Source organism: Indicator indicator, chromosome 10 (genome assembly GCF_027791375.1).
Source record: "Indicator indicator isolate 239-I01 chromosome 10, UM_Iind_1.1, whole genome shotgun sequence".
In the NCBI taxonomy this organism is placed as follows: domain Eukaryota; kingdom Metazoa; phylum Chordata; class Aves; order Piciformes; family Indicatoridae; genus Indicator; species Indicator indicator.
Window position 1 is genome coordinate 1,954,407 of NC_072019.1, and position 21,130 is coordinate 1,975,536.

A 21,130-nucleotide genomic window follows, 5' to 3' on the forward strand; every position below is an offset into this window, starting at 1 on the left:
AACTTGAGCTCTTCATTGTTTCAGAGATGTGCTCCTTTGTTCTATTTCTGTTTGCCTAGGCTTCCTTTCAGAAATTCAGATAAATTTAAGTCTTCTAAAAGTTATTATTCTTTTGGTAATGTGTCAGTGCTCAAGTTTGTGTCTGGATTGCATGGCTAAATCTGCCCCAGGTGCAGAATCAAAATGCAGAGTGACCTAGCTGGATGTAGCTGTAAACAAATAGAAGGCAATTGGAACATTAATATTTGTGTGCAAGGCAATGGAACGTATGCCCAAACTGAAATGGAGTCCAATAAGCTGATGCATTGGGGTGCATATTTTCATTTCCATATCCAATTCTTTTAAATGAGAGAAGACACTCAAATTAATCCATGGTGATGCTAGAAAGGTAACTAGTGATGAACCACACTGGAAAAGTCTGTAGTGTTGTGTTGTGGTTTGTTTGTTTGTTTATTTTTCTTTTTCAACCATCATTGAACTGTGAAATTGTAATCAGAATACATGCAATGACTGGAGAAGCAAAGATACAGTCTTAATGATAACTGATGATAGTTTGGTTTTGGAGGTTTAGGATTGATTATTCAGTGCTAGTAATTGTGTTTAGTCTCTTAAGATGTAGGTTTTAAGGCATTTCTTGTTTTTTGTTTTTTTTTTAGCAATGCTTTTGTGTTTACAGAAATGATGACATTTAGTAAACAGAAGAAGTTGCAATACAGCTTCATTAGATGCTGATGTGGGGCTTTGCTTGCATTCTTTACTCTTCAGCGTAGACTTGCATGTAAAGTATTTGATATGGACAGCTTTTTGCCAAAAGGAAACAGGTGTGATAGCTTTGTTGTGGTTTTAATGGAAAATCCCAATGTATTGAAGACTATCAAGTAGGTGTTTTTCATGGTGGGTCTTCATCTAATTCCAAGCTTGAAAATGTTCCTGAAGTCTTGCCATCATAATACTTTTATTTAATTCTTAAATACCTTTTTCTTAGTAGATGAAGTTTATAATTTTAACTGCTTTCTCTGTCACCAGGGAAGCTGTGATTTTGAAACTGGAGTTAGGAACTAATTCTTGGCCAGGCATTAATATTTCATTTCATTACTGGTACATGACTCAGCAGCACAGGTTTGAGCTCCTTTGGGAGGAAGGGCAGAAACATACTGCTTTTGTGTACTTACTCAGAGGGTACAGTACAGCATTTACGCTGATGTGTGCTGGGGGCATGTCCCCGGGTGCTCCAGGTTGCTGCTCCAGTCCTCTTTACTTGTGGTCTATGGTTCCTCTTGTATGCCAGGTCTGCTTTTGAGCAGCTGTGTCAGAGTCAGCTACTGCCCTCAGAGAGTGCTTTGGAAGAAGTGCCTCTCTGACTTTTAGCCTGGTTCTTGAATTTCTTTTACAACCAGCTGCATTAACCTGGCTAGCACTCTTGGCAGTTTTTGAAGTGGGAATGCAGCTGTAATCATGGAGAACCTGACTTAGAAGCATTTGTTTTCTGCTATGCACAGGCTTTATCCAGTGGCCAAGTGCACAAATAGTTAATCCCCCTATAAAAAGGCAGAAGAGTGCAAGTGTCAGGGCTGTCACTTGTAGCAGTGTTTATTTCTGTAAGAAAAGTGAGTGGCTGATGGGTAGAATATCACACGGTGCGCGTGTCAGGATCAGGTCAAAAAAGCTGTGTTCTGAGAAAAGAGTGTCTGTACTGTTACCACTTGAAGGAGGCTTGCTGCTTGAGAATTTCAGGCAGGAAATTTGAGAGCTGGTGGGCAGTTTGGATGGTAATTTCTTCTACTCATCCCACTACCTGTAGGTAGTAGACCTCATAAAGTGGGTGCCTATGTTTTCCTTTGGCTGTGTACATGAATAAGGAAAAGCACGATGTCATTATTTACAGATGATCAGGAGCAGTTTATTTACTACTGGAGTAGCTGCTAAATAGCATTGGGAGGCCTGTGTAGCTGCTGGAAGTGTCAGCAGGCGAGAGCGCCCACTCTAATGCTTGAGGCAACAGGTGGCTCTTTGAGAGCCGAGTTATTTGCTCCTGCTGCCAGGAGGAAGGATCAGCAGAAAGCTGGGAGCAGGAAGTTGGTAAGAGCCAGGGCTCTGGTTAGCAGCTCTTGTGGCTCATTTAATGAACCAGGGCAGATTCTGAGAGGCTTCAGATTTTTGCAAAAGATGAACTCATTGGCAGTTGAGCAGAGGCTCGTTCCCTGCCAGTTGCTTCTCTTGTCTTTGATTTACTTTCCACAGAGCCAGCAGCACAGTTAGACCTTGGTTCCCTTTGCAGTGCTGATGGAGACTTGGGTTGAGGTTTTTTTAATTAATTGAGAAGGAATGCAGAGTTTATTACAGAAAAAGTAGAAAGATGCCGGTAGAAAGAAATAACTGAAGTGGGAAACAAACGTGTAGAAGTAATCCTAGAAAAAGGATTTGTGCCAAGGGGAAAGAACTGTGTCAGGCTAGGCACAATAGAGAATGCTATTTTACTGGTCTTGTTAATGACTGTATTCTTTGGAGTTTGGGAAGAATATCAGGTTGAAGTAGTTGGAAATTCTCCATGTCACAGGCAGCAGAAACCAAAATAGGTCAGTCCAGGAAGGGGCAAGGTTCCTCTGTTGGTTACCTTCTACAGTTTGCAAACAACTGTCAGCCTGGATTATACACCTCTGACTTAAGTCACTTCAGTCAGCAAAAGCATCTCATCAATTTAGGGGAGCTCTACAAAGTATTTTGCAAGGCTTCAGGCACCACCTGAAATATTAATATGCTCCTTGCCCAGAAAGAGTGACCTATATAGTCACAGGGAAAGCTATTATGCGTGCAAGTGTTGGTCAGGTGCACCTTCATTATCGTATGTGCCCTGAGTTAGGACTCAATGCATAATTACATCTTGGGGTTGGGAGGAAAGGCAGTAATGCAATAGAAATTTATAAAGAGAAACTCAGCTTTTTATTATTTTTTTGGTAGAAAAAAAACCCTGCATTCGTGTCTGTCTTTACCCGCATTTTGCTTTCTCAAATCGACTCTGTGAAGTTCAGAAATGTAAAATCTGGCAGAACAGGAGGGGTAGCCTTGAGAAGCCAAGATGAAGAAGGAGCCCGAGCTGAGGTGACTTTGTGTAAAACAAAACATGGTTAGTAATGCTAGACCTCTCCACTTGGTACCTGGTGGTACTTGGTTGCATAACAACATGAAGAAAGCTTAATCCAAAACAAATGTTTAGCAAGTAGATACCTATCTCTGTAGTGAAAGGAGTATGATCAGTTTGCAACTCTTGGGTATCTTTCTCTAGGCACTGGAGAGTTACTAAGTCTGGGAAACTTTTCTATCTCATTTCTTACAAGTAGTCTTCCTCATCAAAGGAAGAACAGATGAGCAACCATAGATGCTTCCCAGAGAAAGTATCTGCATTGCTTTCAAGGTTGTATGGGTTTTAATTTAAGTTAATTTACTCATGATAAGAACAAGAAGCTCTAACAGTCTTGAAAAATCTGTTTCCCTTGGACTTCTGTAGGTTCAAATATAACCTTTGCTTTGATTCTGCATTGTATATGGTCTGTTAAGTTTTTGTGCTGGTGTAGTTTATGAAGGTGCTGTAATAAATGGCAAAAATCTTCCAGTTCTGAATAGCTGTTTCTGCACAGTATGACTTATCTTACCCAAGTCTGTTTGAAATAGCCCAAAAGTTGCTTAGCATAGACAGCTGCTTTGCTTATCAAGGTTTGTCTGGTGATTATCTTGCCATTTTAAGTATTAATTAATTGAGTGGTTAGTTGACAATAGATGCACAAGGCTAGGGAATTTACAAAAGGAAAAAGGTTTTCTTTCAAGTCCTAATGCCAGTATTCAGGAGCTGACTTGGATCTTAGAATGCTGAGAATTGGAGAACAGTGGAGTATTCAAAACCTGAGAGGCTAGTGGCAGTAGGTTTAGTCACTGACACTTAATCAGCATAAATTCAGCCTGATTAAAACTACTCAGAAAAAAACAATGCAAATCACCAAAATCCAAACTAACCCTTTGAATAACTTCTAGTTTGATAGTCTGAACTTAAGCAGGTTCTATCCTCTCTATCATATGACAATGATATAGTTGCTCTTCCGCATTCTGGAAGTGAATCTGTCACGTCAAGTGGTCACATAAACCAGTTTCTTAGTAAATATATTTTCCATTAATGCAACTGCAAGTTGAATATTTTACGTTATAATGCATTCTGGGAAAATGAGGTGAAATGAATGAAATTGCAGTGAGCAGACAAATTCTGAGACTGCATACATATTGTAATGAATTTAAATGCCCTTTCTCTGCAGCGGTATGAATGATTCTGTGCAGCAGGAAAAGCTTGCAGAAAGCAGGAAGCCCAAATGGGGCTCTGTCGAAAGAAAACACAGATTTTCTAATTACTAGCCAGATTTTCTGTTGTGAGCAGAACTGAAACCTCTACCAACAGCAAGATGGGTTCTTTGCAGGAATAATTTCAAAGCTATGTCCAGTGTTGTCCATTTAGGCACCATGTCCCTACATTCAGAATGGTTTATGAGAGACTTTTTATCTTTGCAGAAACGGAAGGCTTTAAAATTGATACCATGGGCACCTATCACGGGATGACTCTGAAGTCTGTAACGGTAAGTGAAAAGTCTTTTTCTTAAATATGTTTTATAGAAATGGTAGTGTACCCATGTATCTGTAACTGGCTCTTGTCAGCCTAGCCTAGGCTCTGGAAGGGCACTTTGGCTGGCTGACAGAATTGATGACGGTTCTTCTCTGTGAAAAGATAAAGCATGTTTTGATTTGGTCTACACATTGTAGAGATCTTTGCTCAAGGGACTTGTCTGCAGTAAAAAAGTGTGTTGGGAAGGTTTTGCTGACTGGTTGTGGCTTGTTCTGGAGACATGGTCTTCTGGTGCTCAAATAAGATACCCTAATCCTACCTATGTCTACGAAATACATCTTCTAAAATCGTAAGTGGTAAAACTATGTAATAAAACTAGGGTCTGGAATATTGCTCTGTTTCCTACCATGCATTCACTAACAAAAATTTGCTAAGTTTTGTATGACTTTACAATGCTGTCACTGGGAAATGCTGAAAATGCAGAGGAGAAATAGAGACACTCAAATAGGTTTTCTCTTTTGGCTAATATTTGTCTGCTTTGTGGAAGTGGGTTGGATACTCTCAAATGCTGTTCTGATCTGCTGGTAAGTAGGACAGATGCTACAGACCTAATGTAGAGCTCTCATTAAGGTTTTTGCCATCTGCATACCTATATAAATCTGATTAATAGATGGCACTAAACGCTCTCCTAAATCCATGTACTACTTCTAGTTTGTGCTCCTAAATTGAACATAAAATAGTATCTTGAATGTAAATTTCTTAAAAACATTTAGAGCTTTTTCTTGTTTGTTAAAATTCTTGCCCAAATCTTTCATTCTCAACCTCCTCTGGACTTGAAATACTAAAATATTCCCTTCCAGTTTATTTTTTTTTTTTAAAGGAAGGAATCTACTTAGTTCTAAATGCTGTTGTTTCTAAATTAACTGAGAAATTGATTGGATAAAGGAAGAAAATAACCCATTACATTTGAAGATTTGTTCTTGAACCTTGCACAAATTGATGGCTGCTTTATGAGAGAGCAAGCAATGTTTTCTGCCAAACCCAGGCTTCTATCCTATAATATCTGTTTCAAGTGGTCACTTGAAATGGCTTAGTTAAATGACTTCGTAAACAGCTTTCTGGTTTTAATTTCCCTGTGGGAAGAGATGCAAAAGAAAAAGCAACAAAAAAAGGTTATAGTAAAATGGAAATGTTGAAGTGTTTTAAGCTTGTCAGGATAAAAACTTGTGGAAGTGAGGGGATGCACAATAACTCTAAAAGTGTTTTATTTTATTATTTCGTTAAAAAGTAGTTAAGGTTTTTTATTTGAGAAGTCCTTGCTCAGGTACTCAGCACACTTCCTAGAGTTCTGAGGCAGAGTTACTAAACTGTCCTATCTTAATGTCCGTGGGCATTAAGAGAGCAAATGTAACTGATACTAAATTACAAGCACATCTTTTTTGCATCATACACTAGAATTATTTGAAATAATTACTTAAGAAATATTGCATGACTGCAGTGAAAGCATCATCTGTTGTCATGAGAAATATTAAAAGTCCATCTGTCGTTTGGTGTTTTTCTAAGAGAAAACTTGTAAGGATCTTCTGGAGCCTTATTTTCCAGACTATTAAAAAGGTGCCCTGAATGTTTATCTCATTCATGAATTAGTGACATTCTGATTTTGTGTTTCAGCTGGGGGAGAAATCTGCTAATTATGTGGCACTGAAAGAATCGTCTGTTTTTGTCTAAACTTTGTCACAGTGATGGACGAGGTAGTTCTAACCCATAATCTCCAGATTGTTGTTTTCTACAGAATGTTGAATTTCTTACCAGTTAGCGTATTTCATATTATTCTTTTACGCAAGTTGTTGGTGTTTGGGTTTTTTCTGATAGTTTGATCCTATTTTTTATGCTAGAAAAAAATAGAGAAGAAAAGGGAAAGTAATTTCTACCCCTAGAGGTTTAATGGAAAATTGCATTATATTTGTCAGCTAAACAACATGAAGAATATAATTGGAATTGCATTTTACCTACACCATGTCAACTACTATCCTCATAATGTTGGTAAAGCCATTGTGTGAACTTGTCAAGCATTTCACAGGAACTGAAGTGTTAGGTAGGCCTTTTTTAGAGGCTGTCTTCAAGCTTCACTTTTGATTTCCAGGTGAATGAGGAAATTTGAAAGGCTCATTTTTATGCCATTTGTTCTCCTTGACTTAGGTACCCTCTCCATTTCTTCTATGATGTTTCCATTAATGTATTTAAAGAGAGAAGTCATTCTCTAAAAACTTGTTGTTTTGCTTGGCTAAACTAGTGTCGTTTTGAAATAAGCCTTCAATTGCCATGTGAGTTTTCTTTCTCTAGCTATTCTTGTTAGAATTCAGCTTTTTTTTTCAAGCATAGAGAAGTAAAACTTCATGGAGTCTTCTAAGTGAGATCTCTGCAATGGTTTATAGAAAGGCATTAAGAATTTCTTACTGCTTCTGAAATTATAAATACTGCCTTGAGATAGATGAATTATGTATTTTACTTTATTTTCATTCTTTATCACTTTTTGGTGTGTTTTTCCCTTGCTCTAGTTACCACTTTGGTTATAAGTTGCCTATAGGAAGAGCTTATTTACCCTAGCATGGTGGCTGAGTGTTTTAACATTGGTAATGCTATCTACCCCAGCTTTTGTGCTCTCTGTGGTGCATTGATTCCTTTGGCTTACTTGTGACACATTGTCCTTTAATTATTTTTTTTTTGGGGGGTGGGGGTGTGTCTGGTATGTTGATGATTTTTTTTTTTTTTGTCTTACTTTGACACATTGCCCTTTTTTTTTTTTGGGGGGGGGGTGTATTTTTTTGTCTGAATGAAAGTTTAGTTTGATGGTTAGTCTTCTCTTTAAAAGACGGATGGAGCCATTAGCTTCCAAAAGTTCTGGTCGTGTTAGCAATTGTAAAAAAAATCTTTGTAGACATTTCCTTTTACCTGGAGCGTAAGCAGTGGCCCACTGTCTGCAGTCACCCACCTGCTTCTTATGTAAAATTTCTAAGAAGCTTTTATTTATTGTGTGTTGTATTCCTTATGCGTCTTCCACTCGCACTCTGCCTCATTGTAATTCTCCGTAATGATCTTTTCTGAACTGTCCAAAACTTCTGGTTTGTGTTTGTTCTTGCTGAAATGCAAGTTGTCCAAGCTGCTTGTTCTTTTTAGCAGCAAAACAAAAACTTTTGCATCTTGACTGCTTTCTTTTCATCAGTGATGTTGGAAACTTTCTTAGCATTCAAAACTTGTGCCAGAACAGATGGTAAATGGTGGGCTTTTTCTGAAGTAATGTCAGCTAAAATAACTTGTGTTGCTGGCAGTTCTTCTCTGTAACAGGGTTTTTGCTTAATTGGCACACTTACTTTCTCTTAGGAGGAACTGAGTTATTTAATGAGTTTTTATTGTGAGGGCATGATTTCATTATTATGGACCTGGTACTGGTTAACAGAACACCTTCCTGAGAAAGCAGTTTCTAATACCTGTGGCACCTTCTGTTTGCCTGGATTGGTGATGCGCTGGAAATAAGTAAGCAAGTGGTGGTAGCTCTTGTTTTCTAGTTACCTAGCAGTTCATGTTGCAAAGTGTGCAGCATGACTTGGGGAAACCTACAGATCTACCTGCAGACTTCACTTCAAAGCATAATCCCCTCTATAGGAGGGCAACTTCTGTGTTTTAAATAATCAGGTTTACTGTTGGAGATGGATCAAAGAAGTGATACGGAAGATAAGCGTGTTGGTATTTTTGTGCCTTGCAGGGTGTAGTGGAATACTGAGAGAGAATCTTAAGCTGACACCCTCTCCACGTTCACTGTGGTGTAAATTTGACGTGTTCAGGGCTTTAGCCTTCTGAAGTGCTTTTCTGAAGAGGAATGTTAACTTGGAGTCTAAACCAGTGTTTAATGGAAGCCTAGAAAGTGTTGTCTGACCTTTTGTATATAATGAAATTGAATTCAGATTACTGGTTTTGTGCAACTGGAACATGCAAAGCATTTGACTGTTGCTGTAGCTTGAGATGTCTAGATCAGAACAAACTAGATATCTGCACCTATGCCAGGAAATGGGAGAAGCTGCTTGTTCCACAAGTGTCTGTTAAAGCTGGCTTTTGCAGATTGGTACATGAGCGTGTCCTCTGCTACCTGATGGTATGCTTGGTATTGACTGGTAGGCACTTACAAATAATATATGTTTCTCCTTGAAATAACAGTCATGGTGGTGCCAGTCGTACTCATCGTTGTGTTCTTCCTTAAATTTTCATGACTTCCATATTAAAGAAAGGAATAGAGTGATTGCTTTTGGAGTTCTGTCGAATGCTTTCCTCTGAATTCTGAGAGTCCAGACTGGTCCTGAACTGTGATGCAGCGTGTTTGTCAGCTTGAGTGCAAGCAAATAAAACCTGCGGAATACTGCAGTAGGCTCTTGTAGACATTATTTAGCTGCTTTTCTGGATTGCTAGAAAGCTCTTTTTTATTTCGACTTCCAGTTTCTTTTAGTATTTATGGCTGCTGAAGCACAGCAGCCTCCTTTGTCTTCTGTTTTTGCTGCTATTAATGGAATCTGCCATTGATCATCTGCACCCATAAGAAGGCAGAGCTACTGTTGTCATTTTGTTCTTTTATTGTTCAATACGCAGGTGGATATAGCGGTTCTTTAAGCTATTGAGAGAGTCTGGGGCTGTGTTTGAAGATTCATCATAGTTAATGGGTAGAGTTAGTGGGAGTTTCAGTTAAGGCAATTCACCTGTAACAAATTCAAATGCAAATTTCTGTATTCCAATATGTAAGTTTTGTCTCTGCTGAGAAATTGTATGTAGTTTTTCAGTGCTCCTGAGTTCAGTGACAATGTTTTTCCTACAAATTAACAAAAGTAAGGTCTGTCTTTCCCCTGTAAAACTTCCAGGCTTTACAGCAGTCTCTCAGTTGTAAAATTACCCTGATTAAACATATGAGACTATCAGGTAATGAAAGAAAATATATTAAATTTCTGTTGGAGCAAATACATTCCTTAGTGCTATCAGAGAACAGCTAGTAAAATATGAAGTCCCTACGTTAGCCACAGTGTGTGCAGGCTTAATTTTAGAGAACTATAGAAGACTGGTTCAGTACCTCTAAGGCAAACAGCATTTTTTTCAGTTTGTGGTCAGGATCATATTTTTAGCATTAATTAATCAAAGGATGTTGCTGTTAGTACCCTCATTTTTTATTTTTAAGTATGGTGTAGTCACAGCAATTTTATTGTTTTAACTGAGAGGTTGTTTAACTTCTTGTGTATTTCTGAAGGATTAAGTTGCGTAAGACAATGATGGGAAATGCCAAATTTCTGGTGCCTTAAAGATTGGGCCATAGGAGAGGACGTATGGTGGTACAGAAGTAATCAACATGGTGCATACCCATATTTTATATAAAATATTTTAGATAATTGATGTGTTGCTGTGCAAGTAGGTAAATCCATGAGGGTTTTTTTGGTGGGTTTTTTTTTTGTTTTGTTTGTGGGGTTTTTGGTGGTTTTTGTTTGTTTTTAATTTATCAGGATAAATTAAGATTGTTATGTCTCTGCTCACTGCAGGGTGGATGGACTAGATGACTTTTAAAGGTCCTTTCCAACTCAAACCTGTCTGTTATTTGGTGTCAAAACTTGAAAATAACTTTTCAGAAGCATGTAGTGGAATTGGATGTTGTCTCAATATACAGATACACAGCACTTACCTCTGAAAAACTAAACAGATTTAATACATCTTCAATATTACTTGAGAGAGAGAACTACATATCCACATGTTACCAGTTTTCTGTGTCATGTCCTAATCTCATTAAAATATTTGCGATCCTCAGTAATGAAGGAGGAGTCAACAAAACAACAGACTCTTTGAAAGTGTTGGAAAGAAGCTCTGAAGCAGAACATGATCTTCCTGCAGTCTGTGCATAAAACTGGTCATTATTCTCCATGCAAGTGTGACACCAGCCTGCTGGCACCCCCTCTTCCCTCCTCAGGCTAGCAGTGTTCTGTGAACTCTGCATGCTGTTCAGTTTTTAACCATCAAGGGAAAGTGAGGAAAACTGATAACTCGTAATTAGAAGAGTGTTCCATAGATGATACTGGAGGTAGACACTTCTGTTTTCATTGGGTTTATAAATCTTTTCCATGATACCCATCTGTGACTGTAATTCAGTCATACCTGTTACATTCTTGGTCTGTGAGGGTTAAGGACTAGGACATGACCACTGCCTCAAAAGATCCTTAAGCTGAAGAAATGAATTTTTCCCCAGAATAGTCTGCCAGCAGCCTTACATAGCTCTGGGGTAACAGAATAGGCTTTATTTGTTTATTACTCCTAATGAGTGTGGATGAAATGCATGTAGGTTTCCTAAGATCTATGAGATTTAATGCATCTAAGTGCCAGGTCCTACACATTGGTCACAACAACCCCATGCAGCACCACAGGCTGGGGACAGAGTGGCTGGAGAGCAGCCAGGCAGAAAGGGACCTGGGGGTACTGGTTGACAGGAGGCTGAACATGAGCCAGCAGTGTGCCCAGATGACCAATAAGGCCAATGGCATCCTGGCCTGTGTTGGGAATAGTGTGGCCAGGAGGAGCAGGGAAGTCATTCTGCCCCTGTACTCAGCACTGGTTAGACCACACCTTGAGTACTGTGTCCAGGTCTGAGACTCTCAGTTTAATAAAGATGGTGAAATGCTGAAACATGTCCAGAGAAAGGCAACAAAACTGGGGGAGACATCTGAAGCACAGCCCTATGAGGAGCAGCTGAGGGAGCTGGGGGTGTTTAGCTTGGAGAAGAGGAGGCTCAGGGGAGACCTTATCACTGTCTACAACTACCTAAAGGGAGATCGTAGCCAGGTTGGGGTTGGTCTCTTCTCCCAGGGAACCATTGACAGGAGGAGAGGACACAGTCTCAAGCTGTGCCAGTTGAGGTTTAGGCTGGATGTCAGAAATTCTTCCCAGGAAGAGAGACTGGCCATTGGGATGGGCTGCTCACAGAGGTGGTGGAGTCACCATCCCTGGAAATGTTTAAAATAAGATCGGATGATGCACTTAGTGTCGTGGTTTAGTTGATTGGATGGTGTTGGGTGATAGGTTGGACTTGATGATCTCAAAGGTTTTTCCAACCTGGTTAATTCTGTGATTCTTTGATTACTGCATTTTATACTTAAGGTCCACACAACAGTTTCAGTGGCTGGCATTTCATTGCCACCACAATCAGTTGTGTTTCAAACATTAAATAGATTACTCTCCCTTAAAGAGTTTTGGTGTAAATAGTCAAACTGATAGAGACTAAGGGAAATGACACACAAATGCTGCTTTCAACAAACTGCGTTTGGCTGAACAACGCTGCGGTCGTTTCCTCAGTGGTTGTAGGTTACATACATCTGTGCCAAGATATCTTGCCATTGCACTGCAATACAATGGATCTGCCTGTCTTGTTCCTCATAATGGATTGTATTTTATTTGGAGTCTAAGAACTGCAAATTCAAGAAAAGTGGCTGTTGTGTAAGCAGTCACGCGTCTGGAAGTTAGGCATTGCTTTGTTGCCTAGGACGCTGCTGAACAAAAGAGGGAGCAAGACTGGGAGCCATGTAGTTTGTCACTGAACGAATGTGGCTGAATTCACTGCTCTGTGTAAAGCGTGGTGGTGTCAGTGTGCTAAGTGTGCTTGTGGGCATGCCTGTCAGGTCCTGGAGCCATTTAAAAGGAGGAGTGCCAAGTATGAGAATCCAAAGTATTTCTGAGTATACATTAAAGTGGAGCTTTCGCTATCCGGGAAGCTTTACTTAAAGCTTGAGAGTCTCAGAAATTCTTGTTAAGAATTTTAAGTTGACTTGTTACTACTGTCTTGATGTAAAGGTGACTTATGAGAGTTTATTTGGCAGCCCTGTGAGCATCTCTTGAGAAACTCATCTGCCATGTAGACTGTGCAAGGACTCGAATCCTTATGGGTGGCTCAGGAGATGCTCATTTGGAAACATGGCCACAAATAACAGTGTCTAGGAAGCCCCATTTGTGTTCTTGTATTCTTTCTGCTTGAATCCTATGCAGCTGCTTCAATTCATTTGTGTTTCTAAGGTGTTAAGGTTGATATGCAATGTCTATTACTGAAACTTTTACAGGGCATCACTCAGTAGGACCAGCTGAACTTGAGCTACAGATGTTTGATTTTTAGGGTAAGATATAAAAATCACATGCTTCACACTCATGTGCTGAACAACGTTGTCAACATGTATTTCCCTCTACAAATTATCTCCAGACATTTACAGAATATGTAGCAGTTGCATCTTCAAGCTCTCTTGAAAGCTCTGCAAATGAGGAAAGAACAGCTTAGCTACTGTGAATAAATTATAATACTACATAACTACTGAAGGTGGTTTTAAATGTCTTATGGACCCAGTAGAAATGAGCATGTGACAAGTTGGAGCCCAAGTAGTTCACTTCAACACCCCTTTCTCTTTCTGTAAGATTATCCATGTTTGCTAAAATAATCACCTGGGTAGCCATCCCACTGTGTTTGAGTAAGAGTTTTAACAAAGATTTGGAAGTCTGTAGCACACTTTGCAATTAATGATACTGTAACTGAGACATTTATATAACTAATCGGAGATGAATGAGTAAAGATTTCCTTTTCTGGTCTCATTAAGCCATGTGACACTTTACTACTTGATTATTTGTTCTTAGTGGAGTAAGATAAGACTCATTATTTGTGGTTTCTGCTTTGAGGACTTGCTTATATGTGACTTAGCATCACAGTCTAATAGGAAAGTAGGATAGTTGGATTGTTACTCTAGCAACATCCAGAGAAACATGCCTCAGACTTCAGTCTCAAGTACATCTCAATCATGTTTCTTACTACTGCTTTGTTCACCTAGAATAAATTCTCCTTTATGAGCATTTTCCTTCTTGTACTTGTGGGTTTGTTCTGGGATGGTTTTTTTTCCTTATATTGAACTCTTTCAGTATGTGGCTGTTAGTGTTTGAATCCAACCAGTGGGTGCCTCAGTATGGCACTTACATCACAGGTCTACAGTTATTACTAGAGCATATTATAGACAGGTATTCTGGGCTTCCTGCATCAGAATATGCAAGGCAAAGATAGTATAGCACAGAAGTCTGCAGAGCTCAGATTTGAAACAGATCTTTGGAGGCAGATATTAATGAAATGCTAAGGTAAGAACCCTGGTTCTCAGTCTTCTGAAGGGGTGGATTAGAAGTGATGTCCGTCAGCACTATTTAAACATAATGCCACATACTAGTGAGGAGGTTACAATAGCAAAAGAGGTGATACTTTTAAGCCCTTAAGGCAATTTCTTCAGGCACCATTGAAGAAGGTAGTTGATTAAGAGTGCCTATATTTTGGTCTCTGTGATTTTTATTGTTGCATCTAAATCCAGGAGTTAGTCTCCCTGTGTCTTTTATGTAGCCACAAACTGTTCTTTAAGCTGCCTCCTTGCTTTCAGGATCTTAAAGAATGTTTCTATTTATCACTAGGCCAATCTATAGACAAAGTCCTGGTTTACTCAGGTTTGCTGCTTGTGCTCCTGCATAGTCTGTTTCAGCACAGGCTTTCTCATTAGGTAAATGACTGTAAAGACTGTATAATGAACTCAGCATTAGTTATGGCTCACTCAACTGGCATTTAGGCAATACTGATCGTACCTTCCGGGATATACCTGTGATTGCAATCTGCTGAGCTGCCATCTGGAGCTCTATTTATGTTTTCAGTGAGCAGTATGCTATTGTGGAAACTACTTGCATCACTGCTGCTGGAAGGGTGCTTCTTTGGTCTTTATCCATCTAAAACTCTCTTCAAGGCGCTGCTCAGCTAAGCACGGGAGCCTCATACCTCATCTATATATAGGACTTGAGAGTTAACACTGAAGATACCGAACTGGTTAAAAAAAAACAATCTTTGAGAGTTAAATGTATGGTATGTGAATTTCTTTAGGATAAAGCATTTCAATTTTCTTCTCAATGTGGAAGTGGGTCTCAGATATTTGTTTGGTACTATATTAATCTTCAATACTTACTATTTCTAATAGCCAAAGTACTTAAAATTTCTAATTTATCCAAAGCAGTTTGTAAATTGAGAGAATGTATCATTAATAAGTAACTGAGAAGAATTGTGGTTTTTAACAAATACATTTTTTGATTAGCAAAGATATAGAACTTCTTCCTAATGTCTAATCTAAATCTCCCCTCCTCTAGCTTGGATCCATTCCCCCCAGTCCTGTCACTACCTGACATCCTAAGAAGTCCCTCCCCTGCTTTTCTGTAGGCCTCCTTCAGATACGGGAAGGCCACAATAAGAAAGATCCCTTTGGAGCCTTCTCTTCTCCAAACTGAATAACCCCAACTGTCTCAGCCTGCACCTCATAAGAGAGGTGCTCCAGCCCTCTGCTCATCCTGGTGGCCCTTCTCTGGACACGTTCCAGCACGTCCAGATCTTTCTTGTAATAGGGGCTCCAGAACTGGACACATTAACAAAGCATGTTTTCACCTTACATTACCATTGCATTTGGTGGACTAAGCTTTAGTAAGTTTATCTACTTGGTTTGCTGCTTTAGCAGAGTGAGGCAATACTTGTAGAAATAAAGTATTTCACTGCTTTGGCTCTTTGAGTTTAAAAGCAGGGTGGCATTTTACCTCCATATAGGTGTATGCGTGGGATTTGGGCTCAAGCAACAGATATGCTTTTAAAATTTAGTTCAAGTGCAAAGCAAAATTTTGTGTGACTATGCAAAGTGATGTAGAGATGTGATAAGATTGCTTGTAGTTAGCTGTCAGTCTAGTTGCTGTAAATTCATGGTACTTTTAATTTAGAGTTTTTTTACTGAGTTTCTTCATAGGGAATAAAAGTTCTGTATTTTTTCTCTTTATGTTTCTCTTTCACCTAAGTGGATAGCTCCTCATACCCTCCCTTGACCATGAGTTAGAGGTATTTGCTTTTGAGTGGCTCGGTGCTACCATTTTGAGGAGATGAAGCAAAAAAGCACTGCCTGCCTTTCCCTCCTTGGGAGCAGTAATTTGAGGGTTTCATTTCCCTCGCTAGTAATCGTCATAAAAATTGACAAAGGCAATAACTTTTCTGCAGGTTTTATTGAAATTGGAGAGTAGGTTTAAAACATACTGTGTAAGTAGGGAGGGAATATTAACTCAAGTAGGCTGCTAGCAAGTGTGTTTCCTGAGGAGGGAAAAAAAAAACCTCCTCTCCTTTTTCTTTGGAAGAAGGAGACTTGAGAGTGCATCGCCCAGAAAGCCAATTGTATCCTGGGCTGCATCAAGAGAAGTGTAGCCAGCAGGTTGAGGGAGGTGATTCTCCACTTCTACTCCACTCTGGTGAGACCCAACCTGGAGTACTATGTCCAGTTCTGGAGCCCCTATTACAGGAAAGATCTGGACATGCTGGAACGTGTCTAGAGAAGGGCCACCAGGATGATCAGAGGGCTCAGCCTCCTCTCCTATGAGGAGAGACTGAAGGAGTTGGGGCTGTTCAGTCTGGAGAAGAGAAGGCTCTCAGGAGACCTTATTGTGGCGTTCCAGTATCTTAGGGGGCTGCAAGAAAGCAGGGGAGGGACTTTTTAGGATGTCAGGTAGTGATAGGACTGGGGGTGGTGGAACAAAACTAGAAGTGGTTAGATTCAGATTGGATGTTAGGAAGAAATTCTTCCCCGTGAGGGTGGTGAGAGACTGGAAGAGGTTGCCCAGGGAGGTGGTGGAAGCCTCATCCCTGGAGGTTTTTGCAGCCAGGCTGGATGTTGCTGTGAGCAACCTGCTGTAGCGTGAGGTGTCCCTGCCCATGGCAGGGGAGTTGGAACTGGATGATCCTTGAGGTCCCTCCCAATCTTGACAATTCTATGATTCTACGATCATGTCAAGGTACTCATCAGTCCTATTTAGTAGTTACCTTTGGGGCAGTTGGTGTAAATGAGGCAAACAGATTGCAGTATTACTGAAATAAAATGGAATCCAGTTGTCATTAAAAAAAAAAATTACGCTGCCTGATTAATTGTATTTTGCTGTGGCTATTAAGTAATATAAAAGGCTTTTGGTTGTAGAGGGCTTTATAAGGCCTTAAGCCAGATATTTTGTGGCTAATAATACATACAACATAGTATAATACACACAATATATGCCAGCTACCTCATACTGGTGTATAAAATCCATTTTAGGGTGAAAAAAAAAAACTCAAATCACCTGTTTTTATAGCAAGCTTCACATGTACAATTTGGTCTAGAAAATAAAGCAATGCAAAAACTTCCAAAAATATCTGGACATGAACAGCAGGTGAAATGCAGATTAAAGTAGTAAAATACGTATTAGATGCATAGTAAATGAATCATAGTGCTATCTTAGAAATTAAAATGTAAAGGGATTCTGGGCTGCTTGCTGCAATGTTACACCTGGTTTTACAGGGTAGTTTTGTAGTTGGCTCAAATTTCATATGTGAAATTTGAACATGTAGATCAGCTTTTGAAGGTTGTATTTACTTGTTTGTTGCAGCTGCCATTGAGACTAATGACAGAATAGCCTAATCAGGCAGTTTGCTCACCTTTATTTGGATACATTAAATATTTAATGAGGATAACTTTCATCTGCGTGTTCTTGTACAACAAAACCACATATTCAGTGTTTCTTGTATTCCTTCCCCTGGCAGTTCTCAGCAAGACTGTTAATGTCCTTTTATTTTGTTCTCTGGAAAGCTGCCTGTAATTGACTTGTATTACCAAACAGTGTGAATTGAAATCCTTTCAACTAGGAACGTAAGTATTAGATGGTTGTAAACAGCTAGTACCTTGACAATAATACATATGCAGGGAACATTTTATAGAGGGAAATCTGTAACACACAGAAAATATTTTCAAGTATTATTTTACCATTCCCTTCTACAGAGCTGAGAGGGAAAGAATGTAAAAGGTAATAAGTACTCAACATTCTCCAGGTTAAGGTGAAAAATATATTACATTTAAACAGTGGTTACTCGTGTACTAAGATTTGTGGGAGTTCTCAGTTATGAGTAAGAATCATACCTTTAAGGAAATAATGTAACTTCTGCTGCTGCCTCTCCTAAGTGGAATGAAAGTGATTGATGAACCTGACATTTAATATTTGGCAAACTTCAGGGAGTTTCTGCCTTACTTTCAATGAAGTGATGTTTCTTTAGTGAAGCTGTATTTAAACTGTATCAAAATATATGGAGATATATATTGATACTTCATGAAAGTGACATAGCTGAATACTCACAGTATTGAGCAATATGTTATGATCTTTTAAAATGTGTTTTGTTTTGTTTTTAACAAAAGACTCATTTTGGCTCAAGTGGGCTTGGCTAGTGTCCTCTCCTATCACATTTCCCAGAAGGAAGCTAAATTAATTCTGTTCATAAGAAGATTAAAAACTGATGGGGTGGGCAGATGCTTTCTTGTCTCAAGGGTGAAAGTAGTAGAATAAGGTTCTCTGGCAATTCTGAATATGATGGGGGGAAAAATGTTTTCCTTCTAGTTAAATTACACAAGGGCATTTATGCCTTTCTGTATCATGTTTGGGTTTACTGCGGCTTTTTTATTGTGCTCCCAGTCATTTTTAACCTTCTTGTGCTTTGTGACATTGTTGTGGTGGAGGGAGGAGAAAGATATGTTCTGGTTTTATTTATTAACAGTTCATTCACTCAAACACTGATCTGTAGTGAATTTAGATACTATATTGAATTGTATTTTGCTTTCTAATTCTTTGATTTTTCACTGTAAAATATTTAAAAGGGATTTTGTGCAAATAAAGATTTGTAGAAGTGCCTTTGCACTCACAGGAATGCTAAGAAAAACAGTTATGTTTAGCTTTGGGGGGAATAAACCCTCCCCTGTGTCTGAAATGTGACTTTTTTTTATTTCCTGTTAGCCTTTCAGTCTCAGTCAGTCAGTCAGCACCCTTGAGGAGCCTGAAGAGCTTCTGCAACTTCCTCCCAGCCTTCAGTTGTAGTTGCTGAGCTCCTCAATACAGAACTTGTTTTAAAGGGTTAAAATCTTTATTTTTTTTATTTGTAATTAAACATCTTGGGTCTTTGCAGGTTGAATCTGTTGCCACCTAAGCATGGTCAGGAATCATTAGGAAGTTAAGAGTCTGTCATCCCCCTTTTCCTGTTAAAGCAAGTACTTCATAGTTCTGCCATTCAGAAATAACCTTTTGTCCTTAACACAATCTAGATGATACAATCTAATATGGCAATATACAAGTATTCCTTAAGGCTATATCTAGATCAAGGCACTCAAGCAAATTAAAGCGAATTACCAAAGTGTACAACATCAACATTCATAAGTTATAATGCATTAAACTGCCATTGACTAGTGATGTCTTTAGGAATAAAATTGCTTTAGTTAGCTGTAGTTTAATTTCGTTAGTTTACAGTGAGTGAAGGCCAATTTACTCCAGCATTAGAAAATGCATGTGGGAATTGAATGCATTTAAATTAATATGCTCTGACTTTTCACCTTTAGTTGAATCTTTATAAGCCTTTAGATCGTTGGCTAGCCCATTAAGCTCAGGAGCAGCTTCCCTGGACTGTCACAGGCATTTCCTGCGTCTCCTGTTGCCGAGGTCTTAGTGCTGTCTGCATGTTCATTATAAGCTCCTGTAGGATTATAGATTTGATCTCGATCAGAGCTACCAATAAAACTGAACTATTACCCTTCAGTCCAGGTACTGATGGCTAGATTATATGGAACTATACTGATATTTCTTAACTAGCCTGTAGAGATTGGGCACTTCCAGCATGCACAGTTCAAGATCTTCTGGAGTCTGTGCAAATTCAGTAGTAAAATCATTTGTGAATTTTGGAAGTACTGAAATTCCCATAATGCAATTGTTTTGTGCCTATTAAAACAAAGTTGCAGAGGTCTTTTGAATTTCTGCTTGTGCTTTGGTTGGCAAACCCAAGGGTAATTGGTTTAGCTTTCAGTTTTATGTAGTGCGTTTGGGGTCTTTAATGTGAGAAGGGGAGAGGAAATTAAATTGCTGTGGCTGTTTAATAGAGTGACTGTTTATTTTAGAGCATAGTCACTCCTTTCACACTTCAGTTGTCATTACACAAGGAAAAACTCTCATTCCTGGTACCAAAACCAATCAGTTGAGGCCTACCACTTAAAATTCATCCTCTCATTCACTTATTTAAGTTGCTTAGGGCAGAATATTTTTCTTACAGTTTCTTCAGTGCTTGTCCTGCCTATGTACATCCCCAGAAGTTGTAGCTTTCCTTGGTTTTGTATCTTTTTTATGTCTTTAATAGAATGAGATGTACTACATAATGCTGAGTGAAGGATCTCATTTCTCAAAGTTTAGAATATTGGAAAGTAATTACAAAGGTATCTCTCCTGTTTTTGTGATATTTTTCATTTAATGTAGGTAGCAGCAGCACAGTAAAGTTATTGATAACTTCTACTCCCATACTGCATATATGGAGGGGATGGTGCAGTCTCAGATTAAAGCATACCTTTAGCTGAATCCTTACAGGTGAATTGCTGTGGTTTGTTCTTATATTTTTCAGTATACGGGGAAATTCAGGAAATATTTCTATGAATTGTTAGATCCATTTTCTCCAGCTGTTAAAATAGGAGAGGGTATTGGTAGCAGCATATCCTAATCAACAATTATTTATACTTAGTGGAATTTTATTCATTTTTTTACATCTGTGTTCTTATATTGGCAAACCATTGAAACAAGTCATTTTGATTTGGTCTCATATGATGCCACGGTTAAGGAAAGAGTTGGTCTGCTGTATGTGACAAATTCTCTGACATCTAAAGAACTCAAGCTTGTTAGTAAGCTTTGAAAATGTGGTATAGAAGATTCAACCCTGTAGTTTGGTATTTATCAGAGCTAGGCAGTTTTATGTCCTCTATTCTGAATGAGTTCTTAAAGCGATGTTTATGTTCACTTGTGTAGAACAAGATGGGTTTGAAATTTCTCTGAGAATGTTTTGTCGTTAGCATATTCTTGAAGTGTTTGGGTAGAAAGGGAGTTTCTTATGGATTTTGTTTAGAAAAAATACTTAGTTTTTCCCTTAGTTTGAAGGGATTCACTTCTAGTTGGTTACCATAGAACCTTTTGGGAACTTGAAAAAAAGGTTAGCTTTGAAGAGGCAGTTGTCAAAGAGAAGAAAGACAGCAAGAAAAGAAAGCTTTGTTGACTATTACAAAATTAATTCCATTTTTATTGATTTCCCAAAATATGAACAGATTCTTGTCTTTCTGTTGGCTGCTGCAAACAATGAAATCCCAAACATTTTAGTTGGCGGTGGTGGGAAGCAGTCTTTTTTTTTTTTTTTTTTCCCTCTGACAACACATCATTGTGATAATTTTTCCCTTCAAGTAACTGACAATGCCAGTGTGAAATATGTTCAGCAAATATGTGAAGCTATTTTTGCCCAAGTCTTTTAAGTGTCACAGAAAAAAAGTGGAAATCATCTAGATACAAAAAAGTGTGATGCCAGCGGCTCAACCTTCAGTCCATGCTTTTCAGAGCACAAGC

General features: G+C 38.8%; 1 protein-coding gene across 1 annotated transcript in view; it reads left to right on the forward strand.

Annotated features, from left to right (window-relative positions):
• Positions 1-21,130, forward strand: part of CDC73 (cell division cycle 73) — a 106,395-nt gene that overhangs the window by 29,739 nt on the left and 55,526 nt on the right. The window contains exon 10 of the mRNA XM_054384098.1: positions 4,552-4,616. Coding sequence (XP_054240073.1) covers positions 4,552-4,616 — 65 coding nt within the window. The remainder of the gene's footprint in view (positions 1-4,551; positions 4,617-21,130) is intronic.